This window comes from Eleutherodactylus coqui, chromosome 12, assembly GCF_035609145.1.
Source record: "Eleutherodactylus coqui strain aEleCoq1 chromosome 12, aEleCoq1.hap1, whole genome shotgun sequence".
Classification (NCBI taxonomy): domain Eukaryota; kingdom Metazoa; phylum Chordata; class Amphibia; order Anura; family Eleutherodactylidae; genus Eleutherodactylus; species Eleutherodactylus coqui.
Window position 1 is genome coordinate 98,439,342 of NC_089848.1, and position 24,600 is coordinate 98,463,941.

Below are 24,600 nucleotides of genomic sequence, written 5' to 3' on the forward strand. Positions count from 1 at the left end.
TTACCCCCTATCAAGTAAAAGCATCTTGTATTCCATCGACCACTAGATGGATCATGTGAGGTCAGGGATAGTTTTTGCAATAGAAAAAATTGCCAACAAAATCTGGAGCCTCCATTGTGCAGCTCCTTCATTTACATGTAGTCACACATTTCATTTTGGGCAGTAACAGTTCCTGTGTTGATAGTTGTTACTATGGCTATATTTTACCTATTCTTTTATTATAGCAAAATACTATTTGTATGTGCTTTACACTTCATGGCCCTTTATTGGACCCCTCGGCCCTTTCACGATTGGAGCTTCCCTGTATAAAAAGAAGACCCATGACCCTGGAGCGCAGCATAAATCACGGGACAAGTTCTCCATGGATCGGTTTCAGTGTGAATCCACATTAGTTGGGAAAATTCGTAGATTTGAGTGACCTCCAACAAGGCCCGGTCATCAATGCTAGACTAGCCGGGGCCAGGATGTCACTGCCAACCTTGTGGGGTTTTCTCGTTTACCAGGTGGAGAGTATACCGAGAATGGTGTGATTGAGGAAAAACATCCATTGAAAGGGGATCCTGTGGATGGAAACAACTCATTTCTTGAAGGGGTCAGAGGAGGATGTTCTGACGAGGGCGCTGCACAGTCAAGAACAGCTAAATACAATGCTGGTGCTCCAAGTAACGAGTCCAAATGCATAATTCGCCATTGCTTAGCATCGATGGGCTACAACAGCAGTTGACCAGTTCCAGCTCCATTGTGTCGAATAGAAAAAGAAAGATAAGACTCCAGAGGATGAAAGAATGCAAAAATTGTAGGAAATTGTGGAAAAACATCACCTGTTCAGATGCATCCAGATTTCTGTTGTTCATGGGAGGTCAGAACTATGCACAAGCAGCATGACTCTGTGAATCCTTCCTGTCAGCTGGTCAGAACATATCAGCACCTTCATCTAATCTGCAGCAACTACAAGAAGCTTCCTGTCCGCAGGGGCCGATATTCCTGCAGAACAATTTCATCATCTAGTGGAATCTGCACCACGATGAATTTCTGTGATTCTGAAACCCAAAGGAGGTCCAACACCACTAGATGGGGGTCTCTAATTCAGTGAATGTTTGAGTTTGCTTTTCTTTGTAATTCCGTCACTTTATACCCCATTAGAATTCCTCACGAGCGCCAACAGGATCAGATTCCTAGTAAAGCTGATGTGACAGGGACTTACAGTTTATGTTGCCGCTGCATATTACCCACGCGGCATCATTAAGCTGCAAGAAATGAGACTACAGTACGGGTAATAACAGTTAACGCTACGCAATTGTTTTTCATACAGCTCAGCTTCGAGTGTTTAGCTGAACCATTAGACTATTGATTTCTGCCTCATGAATGCTAACTCCTCTATCTCGTCTGTATTTCAGAATGAACAGCCAATCTTCTCAAAGGACGGCAGAAAGTTCTTCTTTGTGAGAGCAATTCCACAGTTAGGTCGCGGGAAATTTCACCACATTGCTGTTTCTTCATCACAAGTAAGACATTGCTTTACAAGAAATGGGGAGAGAAGAGGGTACAATCCTTACTGTGGTGGAGGGGCTGTCAAAATAACTGTTCTGTGCTCTTCAATGCCATTAGTAGAAACCTAAGGGACTTTTCACACGGGGCGGAATTACGTTGCAGGACGCAGCCAAATCCACAGCTGTGGCATTCCACACCAAAACCCGCAGGTCTAAGTACGGATTGTGATTCGGGATTGCAGACAGGTTTTAGGCTACGTTCACGTGAACATAGCCATAAGGATTTTTTCACATCAGCGTTGGATGTTCCGTTCAGCACCTTCATTGCTGATTTCCGCTAGCAAACAGGATGGAATAGCGCAGCAAAACGCTGAATTGCTGGCTGGAAATCAAATGGATCCACATTATAGTCAATGGGGGGACTGTTCGGTTCAGTTTTGTTCTGTCATAAGTCATAGAAAAGAATGGGTGATTCTTCTGCAAGAATCGTCCATTCTTTCCGATGACTTATGACTAGAGATGAGCGAGCATACTCGCTAAGGGCAATTGCTCGAGCGAGCTTTGCCCTTAGCGAGTACCTGCCCGCTTGAGAGAAAAGGTTCGGCTGCCGGCGCGGGTGACAGGTGAGTTGCGGCAGTGAGCAGGGGGAGTGGGGGGGGGGGGAGAGGGAGAGAGAGATCTCCCTTCCGTTCCTTCCCGCTCTCCCCCGCCACTCCCTGCCTGCCGCCGGCAGCCAAACCTTTTCTCTCGAGTGGGCAGGTACTCACTAAGGGCAATGCTCGCTCGAGCAATTGCCCTTAGCGAGTTTGCTCGCTCATCACTACTTATGACCTCAAATGCCTTTTGGCGCATTGGGTGATAAGAGAATGCCATCATTGATGGTCAAAGGCAACAGTTCCAATATCATTCCATATAAAAGGATGGCAGAGTGCAAGTTTTCTACAAATGTACGTCATCAAGTGGTTTCTTGACTTCCCTGCTGATGCTTCCCATTATTTGGATTCTATGAGATAGCGATTCTTGCCATTCTTTCCTTAGGGCATGTTATTGACTCAGTAGTGAAGGCGGCATCATACCTCAAGCTACAAATGGCTGTTTGGCAACTTTGGTCTGCCACCATCATAAAAAGACACTCTTCACTGTTCCTTGACCATGTTTGTTTTTATTTTCTTACCATTTTTGTATCAAGAGTGGGGTTTTTTTTGCTTTCTTTTTATTTTCCCGGGTGGGGTGCTGCCCAAGCCCCCCAATCCTTCTCCTTCCTCTTCCAGGCTTGGGACTGGCAATGGCAGAGCTATTCTTTCCTATAGGAACATTTTAACGGCTTGCGATGGAATTACTCCACATAGACATTTTTGGTATCCCTATGGGGCTTGAATTCCACACCTGATAAAATCCACACATCTTTACTTCAAAACTGCAAGATTAATTTTGGCAGTTGAAAAGTTTTCTGCTCCTTATTTAAGGATGTCTTGCGGAATTGTTGCTGCGGATGCAGGAGATATAATTCCCCAATTAAAGTCTGCAGAACAAAAACGCCAGAAATTCCGCAAGACGTTCTGCAGAATGCATTCCGCAGTGAAAAGCACAGAAAATCTGCACTAATTGACAAAATCAGGAATCTGCGCTGCATCCTGCGGACAGTTCTGTCCTGTGTGCAAGGTCCCTTAATAGCTGGACTATAATAGGCATTAGGCCTCATGTCCACGGGGAAAATCAGGCCCGCTACGGATTCTACATGGGGAATCCGCAGCGGGTCCCTCCTTTCCCGGGGACATGAGCGCTGAAAAGAAGAATAAATAAGAATAAACTCACCTGCAGCCGTGCAGGTCTTCCCTTCTTCGCGGCCGGATCTTCTTTTTTCGGCCGGGCGGATGCGCTCGGCATGCCGGCTGCGTGCCGCACGCAAGCATCGGGCACATCCGCCGGACCGAAGAAAGAAGATCCTGCCGCGAAGGAAGGAAGATCTGCATCACCCGGAGCAGGTGAGTTAATTCTGATTTTAGGTCTCCTGCGGATCCGGACAGCTTCTATAGGCTTCAATAGAAGCCTGCGGGAGCCGTCCCCGCGGGAGTCCCGCACCTAAATGGAGCATGTCCATTTTTTTTCATGCTCCAGATTTTTTTAAATTCACTTTTATTGACCATCCGCGGGTATTTATCTACCTGCGGGTGGTCAATGCATCCCTATGGGGTGCGGATCCGCGTGCGGGTGATCCGCTGCGGATTTTAATTCTTCTTTTGTCCGTGGACATGAGGCCTTAGACTATGAATGGTTGTAGTAGTACCAGCTTGAAAATTCTTGTGCCCACTATCTTACCCAGGAGCAGTGATCGCGTGAGCTGACTTACCCCGGGTTGTCACAATATTTATAATTTTATAGCATTTGATTCAGAAAATTATTTTCAGTGTTTTTTTATTTCAGCCGTTTTATTCATGTTTTAGGCGAACAACAGTAATGACAATTTACAGTCTATCACCTCAGGAGACTGGGACGTTACGGAGATTCTGGCATATGATGAAAAAAATCAAAAAATGTAAGTATATACAGCATTACGAAGTCCACTATATTACCTTTCTCTCTATTTTATACTGTTAACTTCTACTCCGATCCTGCTGTTTGACCTTTGCAGAGCTGGGATTCATTTTCTTTATGGTTTTGTACTTACCTAACTTGTCTCAGTCTAGAGAAATCAGAGTCTTAAGAGCCATACAATCCATCAAGTAATTGTCCCTATTAGTGTGTGCACACCAGCTAGTTGGAGACCGGTCTTTTTCATGTCTGGCAGCTGTGTCTCGGTTAATGAAAAGCTCTAATGGTTGCCCTTTGTAAGCATCATCGTGGCGGAGGTCTCAACCTGGTTACTATCCTATGGAAGTCCCTGTCTGTGTCGGGCAAACTACTCCTGAAGTTGAGCGATCTGGCAGCTTATTGACCAAGAGGTTCTTGGCAGCAGCAGTTCTCAGCTCCGGCAGTCCTCAACACAGCAGAACTGTCCTACACTACTGCTCTGCTGAGCTTTCTGATATAGTTCCTCAAAGCCTTTTTCCGGAGGTTTCTAGCACATTCCTACTGAGCATGCTTAGTAAGGTCTATAGAATATAATGGCTCCATTGATTTCTATTGACCATAGTCTCTACCTGTGTTAGAGCTCCCTCTATTGATCAACATTAATATTGCAGTCTGTCCATTGACTGTAATGACTGGCTTTACAATAATTGTAGGAGAGGCAGCCTGGGGACCTCATCTACATCTATGATTGACAGAGCGGCTGGGTAACAGAGCACACTGCAGGTAACAAAGACTATCCGGGCTCATTAGTGGACTGTAGGAATTATTAAAAGTCCTTTTCACTAGGTGGCACGTAATTAAGCGTAGTAACAAAAACAGATTTGGTATGCTCTCTACTTCATTAATATCTACCTGCCATTGGTTTATCCTGCTGGAAACTGATGACAAGTTCCCTTTAAGAAACTTAAAAGTGTGTGACATAGAAGTGCATGCAAATGATATAAATGCATGACTTAGATACATCAAGGGAGTAAAGCAATGAAATCACTTTCTATAAACCAAGTTGCAGGATGACGCCTATAATCTAATATAACAAAGCTGTTTATTTCCATCCTCATTTATTACATCATGGGAAGTCAATTAGAAACCAGCGCACAGAAGTAGTTTAGCCAAAGTTACAGAACTTTCTAAGACTGGTAGTTGGACAACGCGCTAATTTTTAGCGTTTACTAATGATTTCATATCTTCATCATTATGTACTAAGCTGTGCATTAGCTGTTAAAAAGAGAGTCCTCTATCATCGTTCTTGGAGGTTGCCCTAAGCTGTAAAGGACATGTAAAGCAGGTATCGGCATGAGATTGTTGTCAGCGCACCCCGCCGTCTTCGTCAGGTTCCAGCATCCATGTCTATAAAGGCCCTCAGGCACCTTGAGCGTCTGTTCTCAGGGCAGAAATTAATTAGACAGGTTAAATTTTCTTATCGGGTTCTTGGTGTGAGATAAGCAGTCCTGAAGGTGTCTGCTGGCTGCTCGCCCCCCTCCCTTCCTCTACAAGGATACACACACGTTCAGCTGATTTTAGAGAATTGCATAGAATTGGGGAAATCTTCACCCTGAACCATTCAGTCAACAATTAACGTGTGCATGAGGGTATAGTCATTACGGACAATAAAGGAAACGCTTATTCCATCCCACACGGTGAACATAAAAAAAAAAGTCAAAATGTCTAAATGCAGATTAAAAATGATTTAAAAAGTCATATATGCCCCAAAATGGTATCAATGAAAACGAAAGCTCATCACATAAAAACAAGTCATCATGCAACTCCGTCAATGGAAAAATGATGCCAAAAGTAAATTATTTTCCTAACAAGAAAAAAAACTCCTAAACAATATATAAATATATATTTAATTTTGATATCTTCGTAATTGTTCCAACCTGCAGAAAAATGTTATCATGTCATTTATAACGCCGTAAAAACAATGCCGATCGGTGAGTCTGCATTCAAGATGGCCGGCACAGTCTTCAGCCTACTACTCTCCACAGCGCATTGGTAGTGTTACACAACCAATACACTATACTTCTTCTCTGATTGGCCAGAGCTGCTTGTATCATCAGAGAGCCCTGTATAGTGTGCATTAGGTAGTTAGAAAATTGCTGCAGCCGTCTTGAATTAGAACTGGAGGTAATATACTACCTTGCCTATCCTGTCCTAGAACAGAGATTTGTCCCGAAACAGGAGGGTCTCTTTGGGTATATTCCCACGTCAGAATTCACTGCGGAATTTCCAATGTGAATTTTGGGTCTATAAAGCACAACAAAATTGACATCTTCCGTCGCGATTTTTGACATGGATTTAGCTCTATCAATGGGCTAAATCTGCTTGTGGATCTGCAGCAGAAAGAGGCGGATTTTGTCGCGGTTTGTAGAATTCCATCATGGGAAGATACTTTTTAAAGAGAACCTGTCACTTGCATAAACTAACTTATGGTGCTGTTAGACAAGGTGACAAGGAGCCAAGTGCTGTATTTTTCATACCCATTTCCTGGTTCCTGCTGCGCCCGCCACCGAAGTCCGTGCGCCAGCTGAAAATCCAACTCTTCATAGTCCTATGCATTCATTCTCCTATACAAGTCTGTGGGGGGAATGCATACACGGAACTCTGAAAAGATTGAATGGTGGACAGACTTCAGGAAATGGGTGCGTATGAAAAATACAGATCTCTGTTCCCTATCACCTGGTCTATAGCCTATAACTATTGATAACCTATCCTCAGAATAGGTCATGATTCATGAATAGTTGATGATTGAGGTTTTGCCGCTTTGGACCCCCACCGTTCAGTTAATTGCAGAGACCACGTCCAGAGGCGTAACTTGAAGCTCCCGGGCCCCGATGCAAAACTTGTAACAGGGCCCCCAACTATAATGTTCTACTTATAGTACTGGGTTCCCTATAGGGAGAAGAGAGGCCTTATGGGCCCCCTAAGGCTCCTGGGCCCGGGTGCAACTGCATCCCCTGCATACTCTATAGTTACGCCCCTGGCCACGTCCCCATTTCAGGCATGTGACATCATGTCCATCAGTCACATGGCCTGAGACAGCTCGGTCCTTTTGAAGTGAATGGTATTGAGCTGTCATACCGGGCACAGCTGCTATACATTGTATGGTGATGTGCCTGGTTTGGACTGAAGCGGCCATGGCCATGGCAGGCATCCGAGCGGCAAATGCACACCGATCAACTATTGATGACTTATCCTCAGGACAGGTCATCAATAGCTGAGTCCTGGAAATCCCCCTTTAATGGGTTAAAGGTATCCAAAAAATTATATGCAAAAAAAAATATATTGTTTTACTGCTAGAACTTTCAGAGGGAACTAGGTGATGTTGGCCTTTTTGCAATTTCCCCTTTTGCCCTCCCTATAATTCAGCCTTGCTGCTGGTAACGCTATTCCCTATTACATAAGATAAAGTTAACTAAACATTGCATCTAATCTGAACACCTATAAAAGTGAATAATAACAAATATCCTCAGGTTCCATCAGGATGGACATAAATGATCACAAAGGCGAACATTTCTAGTCACAGTGGGGCATAGTAAAATGTGCCCTTACTGTAGTATACAGAGAAGGCGCCTTGCTTATTAAATCACCGATTCTTGACTCCTGAGGTCTGACAATCACTGAGAAAGGATGTCACAAATTTTGTCAGTTCAACAACTGGAAAGCCTAGTTAAAGGTTATGTACAGCTTTGCTGACTTTTTTTTTGTAAATCTGTGTATTTTAATATAAAAATCATTTTTTGCAATTGGTTGTTATTACAATTTTTTAACTGTTTACTTTCTGTGCTTCCATGAGCTCCAATACGCTGTTCTGTTGAAGGGCTGAGATTTTTGCAGAATCCATCAGTCAGGCAGGTTGATGGGTGACTGGAACTAATGATAGGAGAAGAGGGGAAGATGTGAAATGTCAAGTCTATAACAGGTGGAGTGGGGAGAGATTAGTGATTAGGGAAGTTTTCAAAAGTTGGGTTGGCTGGTTTGCTGAATTTGGGCAGAAAGTTTGGTTTTGTCTGAATTAGTTCAACCCAAACCTCAACTATACCAATATCCTTATAACTGGTGTATAACACTAAGAGTCATAAAAGCACTGAATAGCAGAAGAAAAAGAAGAGGAGGAGGAAGAGGAAGAAGTTTTCTTCTTCTTCCTCTTCGTCTTTTTTTCCTCTTCCCTTTATTCTTCTTCTTCCTTCTCCTTCTTGTTCTTCTGCCTCCCTTTTCCCCTTCTCCTCCTCTTCTTCTTCCTCTAAGCCTTCATCTTATTTCTCTTTTTCTTCCACTTCCTCTTTTTTCCTCTCCCCCTTCTTCTTTTTCTTTTTTTCCTCTCCCCCTTCTTCCTCCTACTTCTTCTTCCTCTTCCCCTTCATCTTATTATTTTACTTCTTCCTCTTCTTCGTCTCTTTTCTTCTTCCTCTTTTAGCTCTTCCCTTTCTTCTTTTTATGTCTACTGGGTTCCGCCAAGGTGAACCACCCGAGCTTCCAGTTCTTGCCAAACCGAACTGTTAGCAAAGTTTGACCAGAAACAGCGCTTTAACTTTCTGTTTGCTCAACACTAGTAGTTACAAGACTGAAACTAATGACAGGAGGGGGCAGATGTGTGAAATCCTACTTAGAGCGGAGGGAAGGGAGGAGCTGTATTGACACACACAATTTAGCTAATTACTAAATTACTTACTCTACCTAACTACAAAGTAACATTCTATAACTTACTGCTCAAGCCTTACTGCGGACACCCACTACTTACTGTGCGGGACACCCAGCTCTTTTCTCATACATAATTCATTTCTTCTCACTGCTCTTGTCACTTCATATGCGCCTCAGCCTACATCCATCAGCTACAAGACCAAAGCCAGATGATCCGGCACAGTAAGGAGAGCGTCAGCACTCGGAACCACAAGCAGTTAGTTAGCAGCCAGCACTTTGTAGTTAGGTAGAGTAAATCCTGATTAAAGGGGTTGTCCCGCGCCGAAACGGTTTTTTTTTTTTTTTAAACCCCCCCCCTGTTCGGCGCGAGACAACCCCGATGCAGGGGTTAAAAAAACCACCCGCACAGCGCTTACCTGAATCCCGGCGGTCCGGCGTCTTCATACTCACCTGCTGAAGATGGCCGCCGGGATCCTCTGTCTTCATGGACCGCAGGGCTTCTGTGCGGTCCATTGCCGATTCCAGCCTCCTGATTGGCTGGAATCGGCACGTGACGGGGCGGAGCTACACGGAGCTACACGGAGCCCCATTCAGAAAAGAAGAAGACCCGGACTGCGCAAGCGCGGCTAATTTGGCCATCGGAGGGCGAAAATTAGTCGGCACCATGGAGACGAGGACGCCAGCAACGGAGCAGGTAAGTATAAAACTTTTTATAACTTCTGTATGGCTCATAATTAATGCACAATGTACATTACAAAGTGCATTATTATGGCCATGCAGAAGTGTATAGACCCACTTGCTGCCTCGGGACAACCCCTTTAATTAGTTAAATAATGAGCTAAATCTTCTCACTTCCCCCTGCTATAAGTAAGATTTCACACATCTCCCCCCTCCACCTTCTATAAACCTTACATCACACATCTCTCTCCCCTCCTGTCATTAGCATCAGTCTGCCAGAGTGATGGATTCTGCGTAAATCTCATCCCCCCAACACAGCAGTATATTGGAGCACGTGGAAGCATAGAACGTTAATAGTTAAAAATCATTTTTGCAATTGGTTGTTTTTAACATTTTTTTATGTGAAAATACAGAGATTGACAACACAGTTCAGCAAAGACGTCCTTAGCCTTTAAGTGAGAATGAACTCACAAGATCAATGAAACTTCCGGCTGCACTTGGCAACTTTTTTTCATCTTGCACCTCTAACAATTCTGCTCCATAAAAGAGTATGGGATTCATACAGCTTAAAACTTAGGCGGAAAAAAAACAAAAAACATTAATATGACAATTACTTAAGATTAATGATGAGCAAAAATAATCAAAAAGAAAGGATGTATTTTTCATGTTGCATTAAATAATCCTCTTCATATAAAGGCGATTTCAGATCAAACATGGACATTGTTTCTAAAGAAACCGGATTAATGATTTGGGACCGAGAGAGTAAAGGAAAAAAGTTCAAAGTCTTCGCAGTTTCCCCTTCAGCATTCTAGGCTGTAATTATTTTTTTCCCTCTGTAACTACCTGCTGGTACTCTGTATCTTTTATGTAAGACATATATTCTTCTCCGTTCCCTTTTTTAATCTGTATTTTTAATTTCCTGTAGCTACTTTCTCAGCACAGAAGATGGCCCAACGCGTAGACAGTTATACAGGTAAATAGGCTTTGATCTGTTACATTGTGCCGTGATGTCACTGCGGGGCGCAAGTTTAGGAAATCTCACCTAAGAACATAATATGCTGAATGTTACTGATTGATATAATATATCATATAACACTGCTTTCAATTTGCATAGAATGATTTATGTGCTCAAATATGAATGTTAATAGCTTATTGATAAGATGTCTATATCAAGTAGCTGTGTGGCAGTGAAGTCCCCGTAACGATACTTGCAAACAGGCTTTCTTCCGCCTTATTTTCGGACCGGTCTGAAAAGCGGACCTATTCATTTTAATGGGTGTCCGAGTAAAAAAAAGATTACAGCATGTACTATTGATGTCCGATTGGGAATGGTGCATGTCAATGTGTGGTGCTCAGCATATTGGAGAGCGTACAGATGGGGGCGGGCCCAGTGCTACCGATGGGAGTTGCGTCCAAGAATCTTGAGCGCAACTTTTAAATCACCCATGCAGGGGCGTAATTATAGAGGATGCAGGGGATGCGGTTGCACCCGGGCCCAGGAGTGGGACCGGGACATGTGACTGCTGTAGCCAATCACTAGCTGCAGAAGGGACCTGCTATGGCCAGTGATTGGCTACAATAGTCACATGCCCTGGCCAACATAAGGACTCACTCACAGAGGCATAAGGGGCTGCGTATTACATGCCTACAGCCGGTCTCACATGAACGTATGCTACTGCATATTGCACTTGCAGTTTTGTCACCTGTAATACGCAGTACCATTCTTCCATAGACTTTTAATTACGCCGCCCAGACGATACACCCAAAATACCCCCCCCCCCCCCCCAAAAAAAAAAAAAACACTGCATGTTCTATCTTGGCGCATTTTATGCGTGCATGCCTATCAAGATAGTGCATTGGAATTAGCGGCATGCGAACTTGATGTTTGTTTGTGTGTGAGAAATACATGCGTGGCACGCTGGTGAACGTGGTCGTGTGAGCTCGGCTTAATAAGCAGTACACAGTTTAATACGCATGCAACATACATATTTTCTGCATATTTGGGCTATAATGGGAATATTACGCGGGGAAAATAGAGCATGCTGCTTTTTTTTCACATGTGACATAAACATGTCTGGATGGCCCAATGTAAATCAATCAGCTTTTAGGACTGCGTAACACGTGCGTGAAAAATATGCGCATAAGGGCTTATTCGGATGAGCGTATGCGTAAATATGTTCGCCGGTCGGAATGTATTTTGCATGAATGAAGTTAACCCTTTGCAATCCAATTTTGAATGCAGAGTTTCTTAGGGGGTTTTCTCTTTCTGCCATTATACAATGGCGCCATCTGCTTGCTAGAGCCAGTACTGTGATATTGGACATGCTGAAGAGGCCCCTGACAACAGAGCGGCCAGTAGTATACAGTAAGAATACCCTGCTGGACGTCTTCTAACATCGGAGCTGTACAGCCTTCAATCAGAATGTCTGGACGTCAGACAGTGGATCGGATAAGGTTAAAAGTTGACAAGAAAGAGGCTGATACGTTCGCGCTTGCAGATTGCTCTTTTTTTTTTTTTGCGATTGAAATGCCAGTTTACACCCTTCCTGTGGAATAGAATGACAATTAAATGCCTAATTAGGGCCTGCTGTCTTCTTTTCCCTGCGTTGTACGCATGGTAAGTCCCTCCCCCTCCCTTCTATTGAGACGCCATAGAAGTCTATGGCAGCTGTCTGCATAACATTGACAAAGACCATCTTTTCGCGGACATAGATTTCGCGGACCGGATCTATAGAAATAGAAGGAAAATGGACTTGCAACTTATTCCGCAGCACTTTCTGGTAATTTATTTATTACCTCCCGCCAAGCTGGGTGCTCATTTTACCGACCTCGGAAGGCTGAGTCAACTTTGGGCCGGCTACCTGAACCCTGCGGGGATTGAACCTACAACCTTCAGGTCGTGAGCGAGAGCTTAGGGCTGCATACTGCTGCCTTAACACTCTGCGCCACACGAAGGCATCATTTTGTCACGTAAACGCCTCTGCAAATATGTTCGTCTGAATGGGCCCTAATACGCTGCCCGTGTGAGTGAGCCCTGAGATGTAAGTAATTAATCTGTCCAGGCTCCGCACTCCGACAGCTTTGCCGAGGTTTTTTTTTTTACAATTGAGTAAGTAATTAGATAATCGTTACTTTGTTGTCTGCTTAACTCTCTGGCCTTTCTTCCCACATTGTATCCATTCTAGCTGCTCGTTGAGGATCTGGTAACCTCAGACTGATACACTTGACTCATTCTCTTCGCAGTACGAACACCAACGGGAGCTTCAACCGTCAGTGCATCTCCTGCTTATTGATTGAGAACTGTACTTATGTCAGCGCCTCGTTCAGTCACACCCTGGAGTACTTCTTACTGAAATGTGAAGGTATTATAGCCGGAGCAATACATTAACTTGTCTTCTGCCATGATTAATGGCGGATACGTGATCGCAGGATGCGCCATAAAATCTCTGCATGAGCAAAATCCCACTGATGATGTTTTTAAAGAACCACTAAACACATAAAATGAGGCACTTATCTTTTGCTGCAGCCTCACTTTTAACAGTATCACTCTTTCCTGGAACAGATGTTTTCCCGCACCTGGAAATGATGAATATTCGCAATTTCTATTTACAGTTGCAATCAAAATTATTCAACTCGCATTGCAAATTAGCTTTATTTGCTAAAATTACAAACTTTCAGCTTTTCTTTTTTTTTGCAATCAAACAAGAACAATTTAAATAGTTCAACACAACTAATATAAGCGGTTTCTCCAAATTCAATGCAAAATGACACATTTAAAGGGGGTTTCCCACAATATATATTGCCTGTCCTTCCTCATTGCTACTGACCAGGACATGTGACTGCTGCAGCCAATCACTGGCCACAGCAGTGATCTTCTATAAGCAGTGATTGGCTGCAGCAGTCACATGTCCTTGTCAGTAGCAACAAGGAAGAACAGAACTGTTTTAAGGTATAGTAAAACCCCTTAATTCCCCTTCTCGCTGCAGCTCTTGTTTGTTTCTGGGTTTCTTTCACTTTTTTCCTCCACATATTTAAAAATCATAACTTATTTTTTTTCCAACAGCATAGCTACATGAGGGCTTGTTTTTTGCGAGAAGAGTTGCATTTTTCAATGGTACCAATTAATGTATCTTATAATGTATTGGAAAACTTTTAAAAAGTTTTCAGTGAGGAAAAATGAGAAAAAAAAACTAACACAATTTTACCATTTTTTTGGGAGGGGGGGGGGGGGGTTGCTTTTACAACCTTCCCGGTGCAGTAAAAATAACATGTCATCTCTATTCTTTGGGTCAGTACTATTATGTAGTTACCAAATTTATGTAGTTTTTTATCCAGTACTACTTAAAAAAAACCTTTTAAAGAAATTAGCTTTCTGTCACCATTTTTTGACCTCCATAACTTTTTATTTTTCTTTTAATTGGGTTGTGGAAGGACTCATTTTTTGGGGGGCTACCTGTTGTTTTTAGTAATAGCTAGTAATGAGCGAGCATACTCGCTAAAGGCATTTGCTCGAGCGAGCATTGCCCTTAGCGACTACCTGCCCGCTCGAGAGAAAAGGTTCGGCTGCCGGCGGCGGTCAGGGAACGGCGGGGGAGAGTGGGGAGGAACGGAGGGGAGATCTCTCCCTCTCTCCCCCTTGCTCCCCCTGCTGACCACCGCAACTCACCTGTCACCCGCGCCGACAGCCGAACCTTTTGTCTCGAGCAGGCAGGTACTGGCTAAGGGCAATGCTCGCTCGAGCAATTGCCCTTAGCGAGTATGCTCGCTCATCTCTAAGTAATAGCATTTGATGTTTTGATTGCTTTTTATTCTTTTTTTTTTAGAGTTAGGGCGAGCACCCACTGGCGTTTTTTTACCTGCGTTTTGCGTTTTGCGTTTTTCCTGCACAGGCATAGAGATAACATGTGTTCCTGTCCACTGGCGTTTTTTTTTGCGTTGCGTTTGCGTTTTTAACATAGGAACTGTCAGTTGCATATGTGTCCTTATTTTTCTCCTAATGCATCCATGAAAGTCAATGGAAATTAATGGAAAAGCCGCGAAAACGCCGCGAAAAACGCGTGGAAAAATCGCGGGAAACGCGGCAAAACGCCAGTGGGTGCTCGCCCTTATGGTGACCAAAAAAGCACAGTTTGGGCACTACATATTGTTCTTTTCTGACAATGTTCACCGTGCGGGGTTGATAATGTGATATTTTGGTAAATTAGACTGTCATGGTTGTACCAATACCGATTTTTTATTTTCCCTTTTTTTGAGTGGGAAAAGGGAGGCTTTTTAAACTTTTGCTTCTTTTTATGTTTCCTAATAATTAAAGGGGTTTTACCAGAGGATAACCTGCTGATCAATGGGGATCTCACTCTTAAGATCAGGGGGTCCCATATCCCTGGTACTCCTCACTGTGGGGTTACTGCACCTGCCGGAGTGAGAAGGAGACCAAATGGAGCGCTTGTCATGCAAGCGCACCAATATTACATTCACTTTTAATGTGACTGTGGGTGCCGCTCGGGTATTTCTGTCAGACCCATTGAAATAAACAGAGTGCCCACCACACATGCTTAGCAAGTGCCCCCTTCATGCTGATGTCATTGTGGGGGAAGAAACAACCCCTACCTACAGTGACAACCAGAACAGGAGACTGTTCAACAGAGGTCTCAGTAGGGAGACCGCCAGCCGATCAGCAAATTATTGTAATTACTTGTATAATTTGTAATTTTGGTACAACTCTGTTAATAAAACTTATTTTTTACTTATTTTCACATATTTGTTAGTGGACTTGAACTTGCGATTGTTTGTTACACAGTACAATGCAATACTCTAGTATTGCATGATACTGTATTCTGTGCAGGGGTTAAACGGTCAAGCTGAAGATATTGCCTCAAGTGCAGATTGAACCTAGCCTAAATCCCTTCTTTTTCTCATTCCTGGATGTCACCTCATTAGTCCTTCGGGGTCTTCAGGCTTCTCGGTTGTATTATTGAATTGTCTCATTAAAGTGCAGATGCCGCAAGAGAAGAGCAGCAAAAGGAATCTCATGATTTATTCAAGTCATGTACTATAGTTATTGACAGTGCAGAAGGTGAAACGGAATGGGTCCTATTATGAAATGTGATATACATGTGTATAACATATATATATGCACACATACATACATATATATATACACACACCTACTAGAGGAATGACACGCACAGAGAGATTCTATCTAAACAGCCAAACCTTATTATGGCCCCTTCGTAACAATCTGTTCCCACACAATAGCTTAGACCTGGCCGCACCGTCGTGTGAAGGAGCTCAGATCGTCGTGGCTAGATAAAAAATATATATTTAAAACATTAGTCGCCGACCGTAACGCGCGCCGGCTATTTCTTGTAGGATAATATCTTCACTCTGAGAACTTCTTGTATCAAATATGAATTATTCATAAGGCAACAAATAAAGAGATCTGCAATCGGCAAATAGATACGGCGCTCGCCAATTATCTTAGTTTTGCAGAGCTCTCTTCTCCGTTCATGTTGCTGGCAGCTGCTCTTTTAAATCATTCATCAATGTTTTCGAGGCGCTACGGACGCCGCCACCAAACATCTGAATTTCCTTTGTTTACACGCTGGGAGTTTAGCTGGTAGAATAAAATTATCGGCTACACGGACCCGGGAGGATACAGAAGGGTCACGTGAACTATTTTGGGGAGGCGGGTTCGTTCTATCGTTTTTCTGCAGTCAGCAGATTTTTACGGAAGATGTCGGCATTTGTTCTCTTCTTATGCAGCATGTTTATACGTTACTGACAGTGAAGCAAAAGGTTGGATCCTGGTAAATGCAGATCATTTAGCAGAGAGATACAGATGTAGCAAATGTTAACTAGACACTGATACATTTCGATAGTTTGTCTATAAGGTACTACAATACCGTAAATCAAGTTATCACGATGTGCCAGTTATGTTTAAGGGGTTTTCCAGTTGTAAACTATTGGTGGCCTATCCTTGGGATAGACGAAGATTGGCTGGGGTTCTGTCACTTTGAACTGGTGTGCTCATGGAATTAGCTGATTTCTGCAGGAAGAAGACAGCTCTGCTTTCATTGCAGTGGCAAGGTTTAGGATTACAGGCAAAGAGTGGAAATTTTGGCTGTCATACCAAGTCTGGCCACTGCAAAGGGAATAGAGCTGTCTGCTTCCTGCAAAAATCAGCACAGTGCTGAATCAGCCCTATTGACGAATGGCTGATCAGCCGTAGAAGGACCACTGCTGATCTACTATTCGTGCCTGATCCTGAGGATTAGCCATCAATAGTTTACATTAACTTTTGTGCACAGTTTAACTAGACCAGAGATGCGACAAATTTTGTGCACAGTTTAACTAGACCAGAGATGCGAAAAATTTAACAAGAGGCATGGGCTTCTTAATAGATTTGTTACACCTCATTCCAATGCACTGTTAACTTGGACCACTACATAAAACGCCAATCTAAGGGCTCCTTCACACAGGCGTATTTACGAGGGAAATTTACGCGCACAATACGCAGAGAATAGAGCCCCTTGATGTCAATGTGGTTGTACGCATTCCCTGATTTTGTATGCACATTTCGCACGTGCAAAAAAATAGGACATGCTCTATCCTTCTGCGCATTTGCACCCCATAGAAGTCTAGGACCTGCTGCAGTTAGCACTGTGACAGCCCCTCAGATATTTGTAGACAGCTATTAAGTCTCCTCTCAGCCTTCGTTTTGCAAGCTAAACATTTCCAGATCGTTTAGCTGTTCCTCATAGGATGTGATTTGCAGACCGCTCACCAAAAAGATCGCATCGGGTCCTATTCTAGTCTAACTTCTTGGATGACAGTTGCCCATTCCAGTAAAAGAGTGCACAGCATCAAATGACACACAGAACAAGTTCGTAATCTGTAAGCATACAGACACTTTGGTCTGCAAGGGAGATATAACACAATAGGAAATGTGTCATTATACTTCAAAATTAATTGACACAATGTAATAAATACAATAGTGTAATGGAGGGAAGCCCTGGTATCTGTTTTGGGTTTGCTCAGTAATCTCGAATGGAGGCTTCTGGGAGATTTCTCATAGGGTCGGGCAGCCGATATGTATGTTTTCAGTAACAAGTTGTAATGAAACATAAAAAGGAAACAGATTAACGGTTTAAGTCCTGTTTCGGGTTTCTCAAAAGTCCTTACCCGGTCACCAGTACTGTAGTCTCCGGTAGCTCTGTATCACATCAGCGTTGTCAGGTAGAAGGGAGGAGGACAATGAAGAGGCAGAAGTCTCTCCAGTTCTTGTATTTAGCTCAGCCTTTATCCAAAAGAAACATCTGACTAATTAAGGAGCTCACACCATAGGACTAATCCTGTAACACTGTAGTTACTCTCACACCAGGGATTATCCCTTGCTTCTCACTCCACAGTATAGCTGCATAGACTCAGAGGAGTAACCCCAGCTTCTCACACCGCAGCCTAGCTGCACAGACTTAAGGGAGTATCCCCAGCTCTCACACTGAAGCCTAGCTGCATAGACTCAGGGAAGTATCCACAGCTTTTCACACTGCAGCCTAGCTGCATAGACTCAGGGCAGCATCCCTATCTCTCCAAATTGCAACCTAGCTGTATAGGCTCAGGGGAGCATCCCTATCTCTCCAAATTGCAACCTAGTTGCACAGACATAGGGGAGTATCCCCAACTTCTTACACTGCAGCCTAGCTGCATAGACTCAGGAGAGTATCCCCAGACCCTCATGCTGCAGCCTAGCTGCACAGACTCTTTTTTTTGCTCCTTGTTCCCTCCCATCTCTAAAGTCACAATAGTTTACAAATCACTAACGCTGCAGAGCATCAAATGAACAGTAAAACCGTCAGCAACCACAGTATCTTCCTTTTCGTGACATAAGGACACATCCCTGTTTATCAATGTACTCCATCATCATTTTATTCTAGGAGGCTTTTATTCTGTCATTGTAGTTCACTATCACTAATAATGTTGTTTTAATGGATTTTTTTTAGGTCCGAGGGTTCCTGTTGTTACTATACATAACACGACTGCCAACCAAAGTAAGTAAAAAATGAAATACTACAGCTACTTATTGTTAATAGTAAAAACACTACTTAAAGGGGTTTTTCGTCTTTAAAATATATTTTTAAACAGCTGGTATGCACTCAAATATCAAAAGAAACAATACTCACCTCTGACCAGGGGTCCTGGGGGTTAGGAGAGGTGGGTATTGTTTCTTTTGTTATTTTAGTGCATGGCTAGTGGTTTAAAAATTTCCTTTAAAGGTGGAAAACTCTTGCGAAGGGTTTATCCAGCTTTAAGAGGAACCTGTCACCAACTATAAGCAGTAAGGGGTTAAGAGAAGTTGGAGGGCACCAAGATAAAATTTTGCATCCGAGCCCAAGAGCCTTTAGCTACACCCCATTTAGCACCATATATTAATTTAACCCCTTGAGTGGCACGCCCGGAAAAGTTCCGTGACGAGCTCCACTGCCCATAGTGATATACCCCGGAAGATTTCCGGGCTATGTATCACTATGGGAGCTGCAGAGCACAATGCCACAAGCTGTAACAGTGTGCTCTGCCTGCACAGACCCACAGAGAACAAAGCAAGGGCTTTGAAAACCAGCAGAAGATATTGCCGACATGTCGGCAATGTCCTGCTTTGTTTACAGGTTGCCATAGAGACCATCGGCTTGTCAGAAGCAAGCCGATGGTCTCTGTGGCAGGGGGAGCTGGTTGTTAGCTGTCAGAGGACAGCTAGGTACTAGCTCTTACAGCAGAGATCAGAGAAAACCTCCGATCTCTGCTGTGTTAACCCTTTACATGCTGCAGTCTATGTGACTGCAGCATGTAAAGGGCTGTCACTGCAACATGTAAAGGGCTGTCACCATCGGACCCCTGGAATGTGATCAGGGGTCCTGATGGGTCCCTGTGGAAGTCCCCTAAAGGGACAAAAAAAAAATAAAAAAATTTAAAAAAATTTAAAAAAAAAAAGTAAAAAAAATTATTAAAAAAATAAAAAAAACACTTGTCTCTCTTTACTTTGTAAAAAATCAAAAATACAATCACACATGTGGTATCCATGCGTCGTAATGACCCAGAGAAGGAAGTTAATACATTATTTAACCCCTTAATGATATGGCCCCTTTTTTCTTTTTTCCCCATTTCTTTTTTTCCTCCCCCCTGTTTAAAAAATCACAACTTGTCCCGCAAAAAACAAGCCCTTATATGGCCATGTCAATGGAAAAATGAAAAAGTTATGGCTCTTGAGACGCAACTGCAAAACTAGTTGAAATTCAATGATTAGACCATTTTAAAAAACCTGCCCTGGTGGGCACGACAGGGTGGTAGGAAACCCGCCACTCAAGGGGTTAAAGGGCTTGACATCCCCACTGAGATCAGTAAGTTGTCCACTATCCTGTGAATAGGGGATAACTTACTATTATGTTACAATCCCCTTAAGGTACTTATAGTTGATGACAGATTACTCTTAAACTATTACTGGTCTATCATTAGGATAGGCCATCAATAGTAGATTGGCGGGGTCCACTGCTTGGGACCTCCACCAATCAGCTGCTTGCTGAACCAGTGTTCTCATGCACAGAGCAGGAAGCAGAAAGCTCCATTCCCTCTGCAGTGGCCAAGCTTGGTATTACAGGCAAAGTTCCAATTTACTTCAATGCCTTTGAAGTGCAGAGGTGCATCATGTTAAAATGAACGCCCGCATCGCATTTCTAAAATGGATTTTCATTGAAATTCACAATGTATTTTTCCAATGTACGTTTCTATCAGTTTGAATAAAGTCATATTTTTTTGTTTTTTTGGCTACTTTCACCTATAGTGGATTTTTTGCAGCAGAGGATCCACTGCAGATTTTGAAGTTGATCTACATCAAAATCCATGTCAATGACTCATTGATTTGGAATATTTCCGGTACCAATTCCAATATGGCTGCCACGTCAAAATCCACGTCGAAATCAGCACCTTTTTAGCATTATATTGAATGCTATGGAAATGCATGCCACAGTTCATGGGGCCTGCATTATTTCACATGCGGATTTTCAAATCCGCATCACAGGCAAAAAGAACTAACAAGTGAATTCTTGATGTTGTTTCTGCATGGAAACTGGACCAGTCAACCACATGCAAATTTGCCTCAATTGACTTCAGCTAACGGCTTCTTCAGATGAGCGTATGCGCTACTATGCTCACCACTGTGAAGCACAGTTGCGCATAAACCAGCATTTTAGGGGGTTCTCCAGACCAATCTAACTTCATTCTACAGTGCAGGAGTTTGAAAAAAAAAAAGCAGGAAGATAGGTCCTGCGCTAGAATACCGCTAGTGAAAATGAAACCATTGAAATCAACGGTTTTGTTTCGTCCCATTATGTGGCCGTGAAAATCACGGCTGCATAATGGGACAAAATGATGCCCGTCTGTTTAAGCCCTCAATCTGTGTATGAATTTGCATGTAAATCTGCAGCAGAACTCCGAGGCTCAGATTGAGTGTTATATCCACGTCGAAAGAATAGGGCCTCATGTCCACGGGGAAAGATCCGCAGCGGGTCACCCGCAGTGTGATCCGTGCCCCATAGGGATGCATTGAACACCCGCAGGTAATTAAATACCTGCGGATGTCATTTTCCCTTGAGGCGCGGATTGCGTGTGCGGGAAAACACCCGCAGCATGCTCTATTTTAGTGCGGGTCTCCAGCGGGGACGGCTCCCGCAGGCTTCTATTGAAGCCTATGGAAGCCGTCCGCATCTGCGGCACACCCGCAGCTGAATTCCTGCTCTCTGGCGCGGGAGTGCACGGCGCATGCGAGTGGCACGCTGCCGGCGTGCCGAGCACATCCACCGGGCCGAAGAAAGAAGATCTGGCCACGATGGAGGGCAGATCTGCAGCGTCCGGACAGGTAAGTAATGCTTACTTTTTAGCCTCATGTCCGCGGGAAAGGATGGACCCGCTGCGGGATTCTGCATGAAGAATCCGCGGCAGGCCGATTTTCCCCGTGGACATGAGGCCTAAAACGTGGATCCAACTCTTATTATAGCTGTGGGAACGAGGCCTAACATATACAGAGTTTGCTGCCAATCCACATCAAAATTTGAACCAAAATCCACAAAAACATTCTGACATGGATGTTTTTGAAGTGAGTCGTCGAAAATACGCCATTCCTTATATATAAGGATTAGTTTACAACTTTAGGGATCAGTCACACGGGCACTGATCCGCCCGTGTTTACAGCACGAAAGGACGGCCTGACCACGTGCGGGCGACAGTCTGCATGATCGGCTCCATTGCCATCAATGTATTCTTTCACCGGCCGGTGTGGAGAGTCGTCCGCACCTGCAGTGCAGCTGTCAGAATCGTACAGAAACACGGGCGGATCGGCGCCCGTGTGACTGAGCCCTTAGTAAAAAAAAACTACAAAAACACATTTGAGCAATTAAAAAGTGACATATAACAGCGTTGATTAAAATTCCGGCGATGTTCTCGTCACGCTACAAAAGTGCGGCAGTAAAATAAGGATTGGCGTAGTAATATAGCGGCATCTTTGTTTTGTTCCAAAGCAAAGAGAATTATGAAGCCGTTTTCCTATAAACACATCTTGCAATAAACCGCGCTGCTTTACAACATTACATAAAGTTCTATTTAAAATATAAAATGTCTTTTTTCTACCCGGTTCGCATTAATAAATGTCTAGGTAAATATTACCGCCACTTGTAATACCGCCATATACTTACTTTATACCTTTCTGTAACTAGCAGAATAACTTATTTTCGCTATTGTCAGACTCGTAAACATTTGTGTTCATTTAGCGGCTGAGTGAAAAGTCTAATTGTTTTATTCGCCTGTTTAACCGTTTTTCACTTCCCATCATGACTTATTAATGCGCATTACATTTTCTTAAAAGCGTTTTCAATTATTCATTGTTTTGATGTTAAACCTGACAATTGAAATTCATAAATTTCTTGCACTCGGTAACAATGAAAAATACTTAAACATCCTAATTAATTCTCGACTGTAACTATGCCATTAGGAGCGATCTTATAAACAAGAGCAGAAATGAAAAAGACTAAAGTACATGGAAAGTAACTTAGCTGGAGCTTTACTTCTTTACGGGCATCCGGTGTAGCTGGGACTGTGGATAGTGATGAGCCAACTTTTGAAAAGTTTGCTGGTTTGCCGAACTTTTGCTAAAACGTTTAGTCCCGTCTGAATTACTACGAATGGAACAAAAAAAATACCAAAACCCCTAAAATTTGTGTATAATGCTGAAAGTCTTATACAGGGCTTCTATGGCTCTTAAATCGTGTTATACACCAGTGTTCAGGACTAGTGTTGAGTGAGCCGAACAAGTAGAACCCTGTTTTGGGTAGAACTTTGCGAAAAGCTTGGTTCAGGTTCATGCAGAACTGAACTTTTAGCAAAATTCATCCCGAAACAGAGTTCTACTGGTTCAGTTTGCTCAACACTAATTGTCGATTAGCATGTAGGGCTTCTGTATTAACTTTGCAATCCAATTTTGAATTCAGGATTTCCTAGGGTTTTTTTCTCTTTCTGCCATTATACAATGGCGCCATCTGCTGACTAGAGCTAGTATTGCACTATGGGAAATGCTGGAGAGGCCCCCAACAGCAGAGCGGCCAGTTATATACAGTAAGAATACCCTGCCAGACGTCTTCCAACATCAGAGCTGGGCAGCCTTCAATCAGAATGTCAGAAGATGTCAGACAGTGGATTGGAAAGGGTTAAGAGCCTTAATCCTTTGCAATCCAATTTTGAATTCAGGATTTCCTAGGGGTTTTTCTCTTTCTGCCATTATACAATGGCGCCATCTGCTGACTAGAGCTAGTATTGCACTATGGGAAATGCTGGAGAGGCCCCCAACAGCATAGCGGCCAATAATATACAGTAAGAATACCCTGCCGGACGTCTTCCGACATCGGAGCTGTGCAGCCTTCAATCAGAATATCTGAAGACATCAGACAGTGGATTGGAAAGGGTTAAAGGGGTTGTCTAAGGAGAAGTAGTACTTACCTGGACCAGTGGTTCTAGCACTGGGTCATGTGATATGGACTCTCTGTATACCCATCGCATTGCTGCTTCGGTTCTCGCCGAGTCCAATGCCAGAGGTGACTGTAGCGTTCACATGCTGTTCATTGCTCACGTGACTGCTCAGCCAATCACTGGTCTCAGTGGGCATCTGTGCATAAATGGTACTCGACCACTGAGGCCAGCGATTGGCTGAGCAATGAGAAACATGTGGGGAGCAAATAAAAAGTGAGTTTAGATGTATCTTTTCTTTACATTGTTATCTGTTCCCCTCTCTTTTTTTTTTTTTCAATCTCGTGAGCCCTTTTTTAAGTCTTTATGGAGATTTTAGATCCTCATACTACTTTTACATTTGCATAGCTGTTTGATGTCATGCAGTTGTGGTTACCTCTAGAGATGAGCGAGCGTACTCGGATAAGCGCTACTCGCTCGAGTAATTGGCTTTATCCGAGTACCGCTGTGCTCGGGGCTAAAGATTCGGGTGCCGCTGCGGCTGACAGGTGAGTCGCAGCGGGGAGCAGGGGAGAGCGAGCGGGAGAGAAGGAGAGAAAGATCTTACCTCCGTTCCTCCCCGATCTCCCCTGCAGCTCCCCGCTCCGTGCCGACACCCGAATCTTTAGCCCTGAGCACAGCGGTACTCGGATAAAGCCAATTACTCGAGCGAGTACCGCTTATCCGAGTACGCTCGCTCATCTCTAGTTACCTCCCAAAATCGGAGTTATTCTATACATTGCATATTAAATTGTGATACTTGCAGTGGAATGTAACTTTGTGGTACAGATACAAGTGTCGTGCCAAATTTACGCTACTATAGACTTTCTCTTTGTCCCATCATATAGAATTACAATTGTAATTGGTTTTAGGGCATTTTTTTTCATAAAAGTAGCTGTTTAAGGCCAGTTTTAGAGGAACATACTTTGGCTGCATTTTTGACATGTCCCAGGCCCAACCACGGGCCTGAACTTGAAGCATTTTAGAGACCTACAGTACTGTGCAAACGTTTTAGGCAGGAGTGGAAAAAAGGTCACAAAGTAAGAATGTTTTCAGAAATAGAAGTGTTAATAGTTATTTTTGTCAGTTAACAAATGCAAAGTGACTGAAAAAAAGAGAAATGTAAGTCACATCTATATTAACATACATACAATACCCATCTAGGGTGTTAGCCTAGGGGGCG

At 43.4% G+C, this 24,600-nt stretch overlaps 1 protein-coding gene across 1 annotated transcript in view; it reads left to right on the top strand.

The window, feature by feature from the left end:
• The window catches only part of DPP6 (dipeptidyl peptidase like 6), a 676,815-nt gene that overhangs the window by 600,523 nt on the left and 51,692 nt on the right, over positions 1 to 24,600 (top strand). The window contains exon 17 of the mRNA XM_066584876.1: positions 18,377 to 18,424. Within this exon, the coding sequence (XP_066440973.1) occupies positions 18,377 to 18,424 (48 nt within the window). The remainder of the gene's footprint in view (positions 1 to 18,376; positions 18,425 to 24,600) is intronic.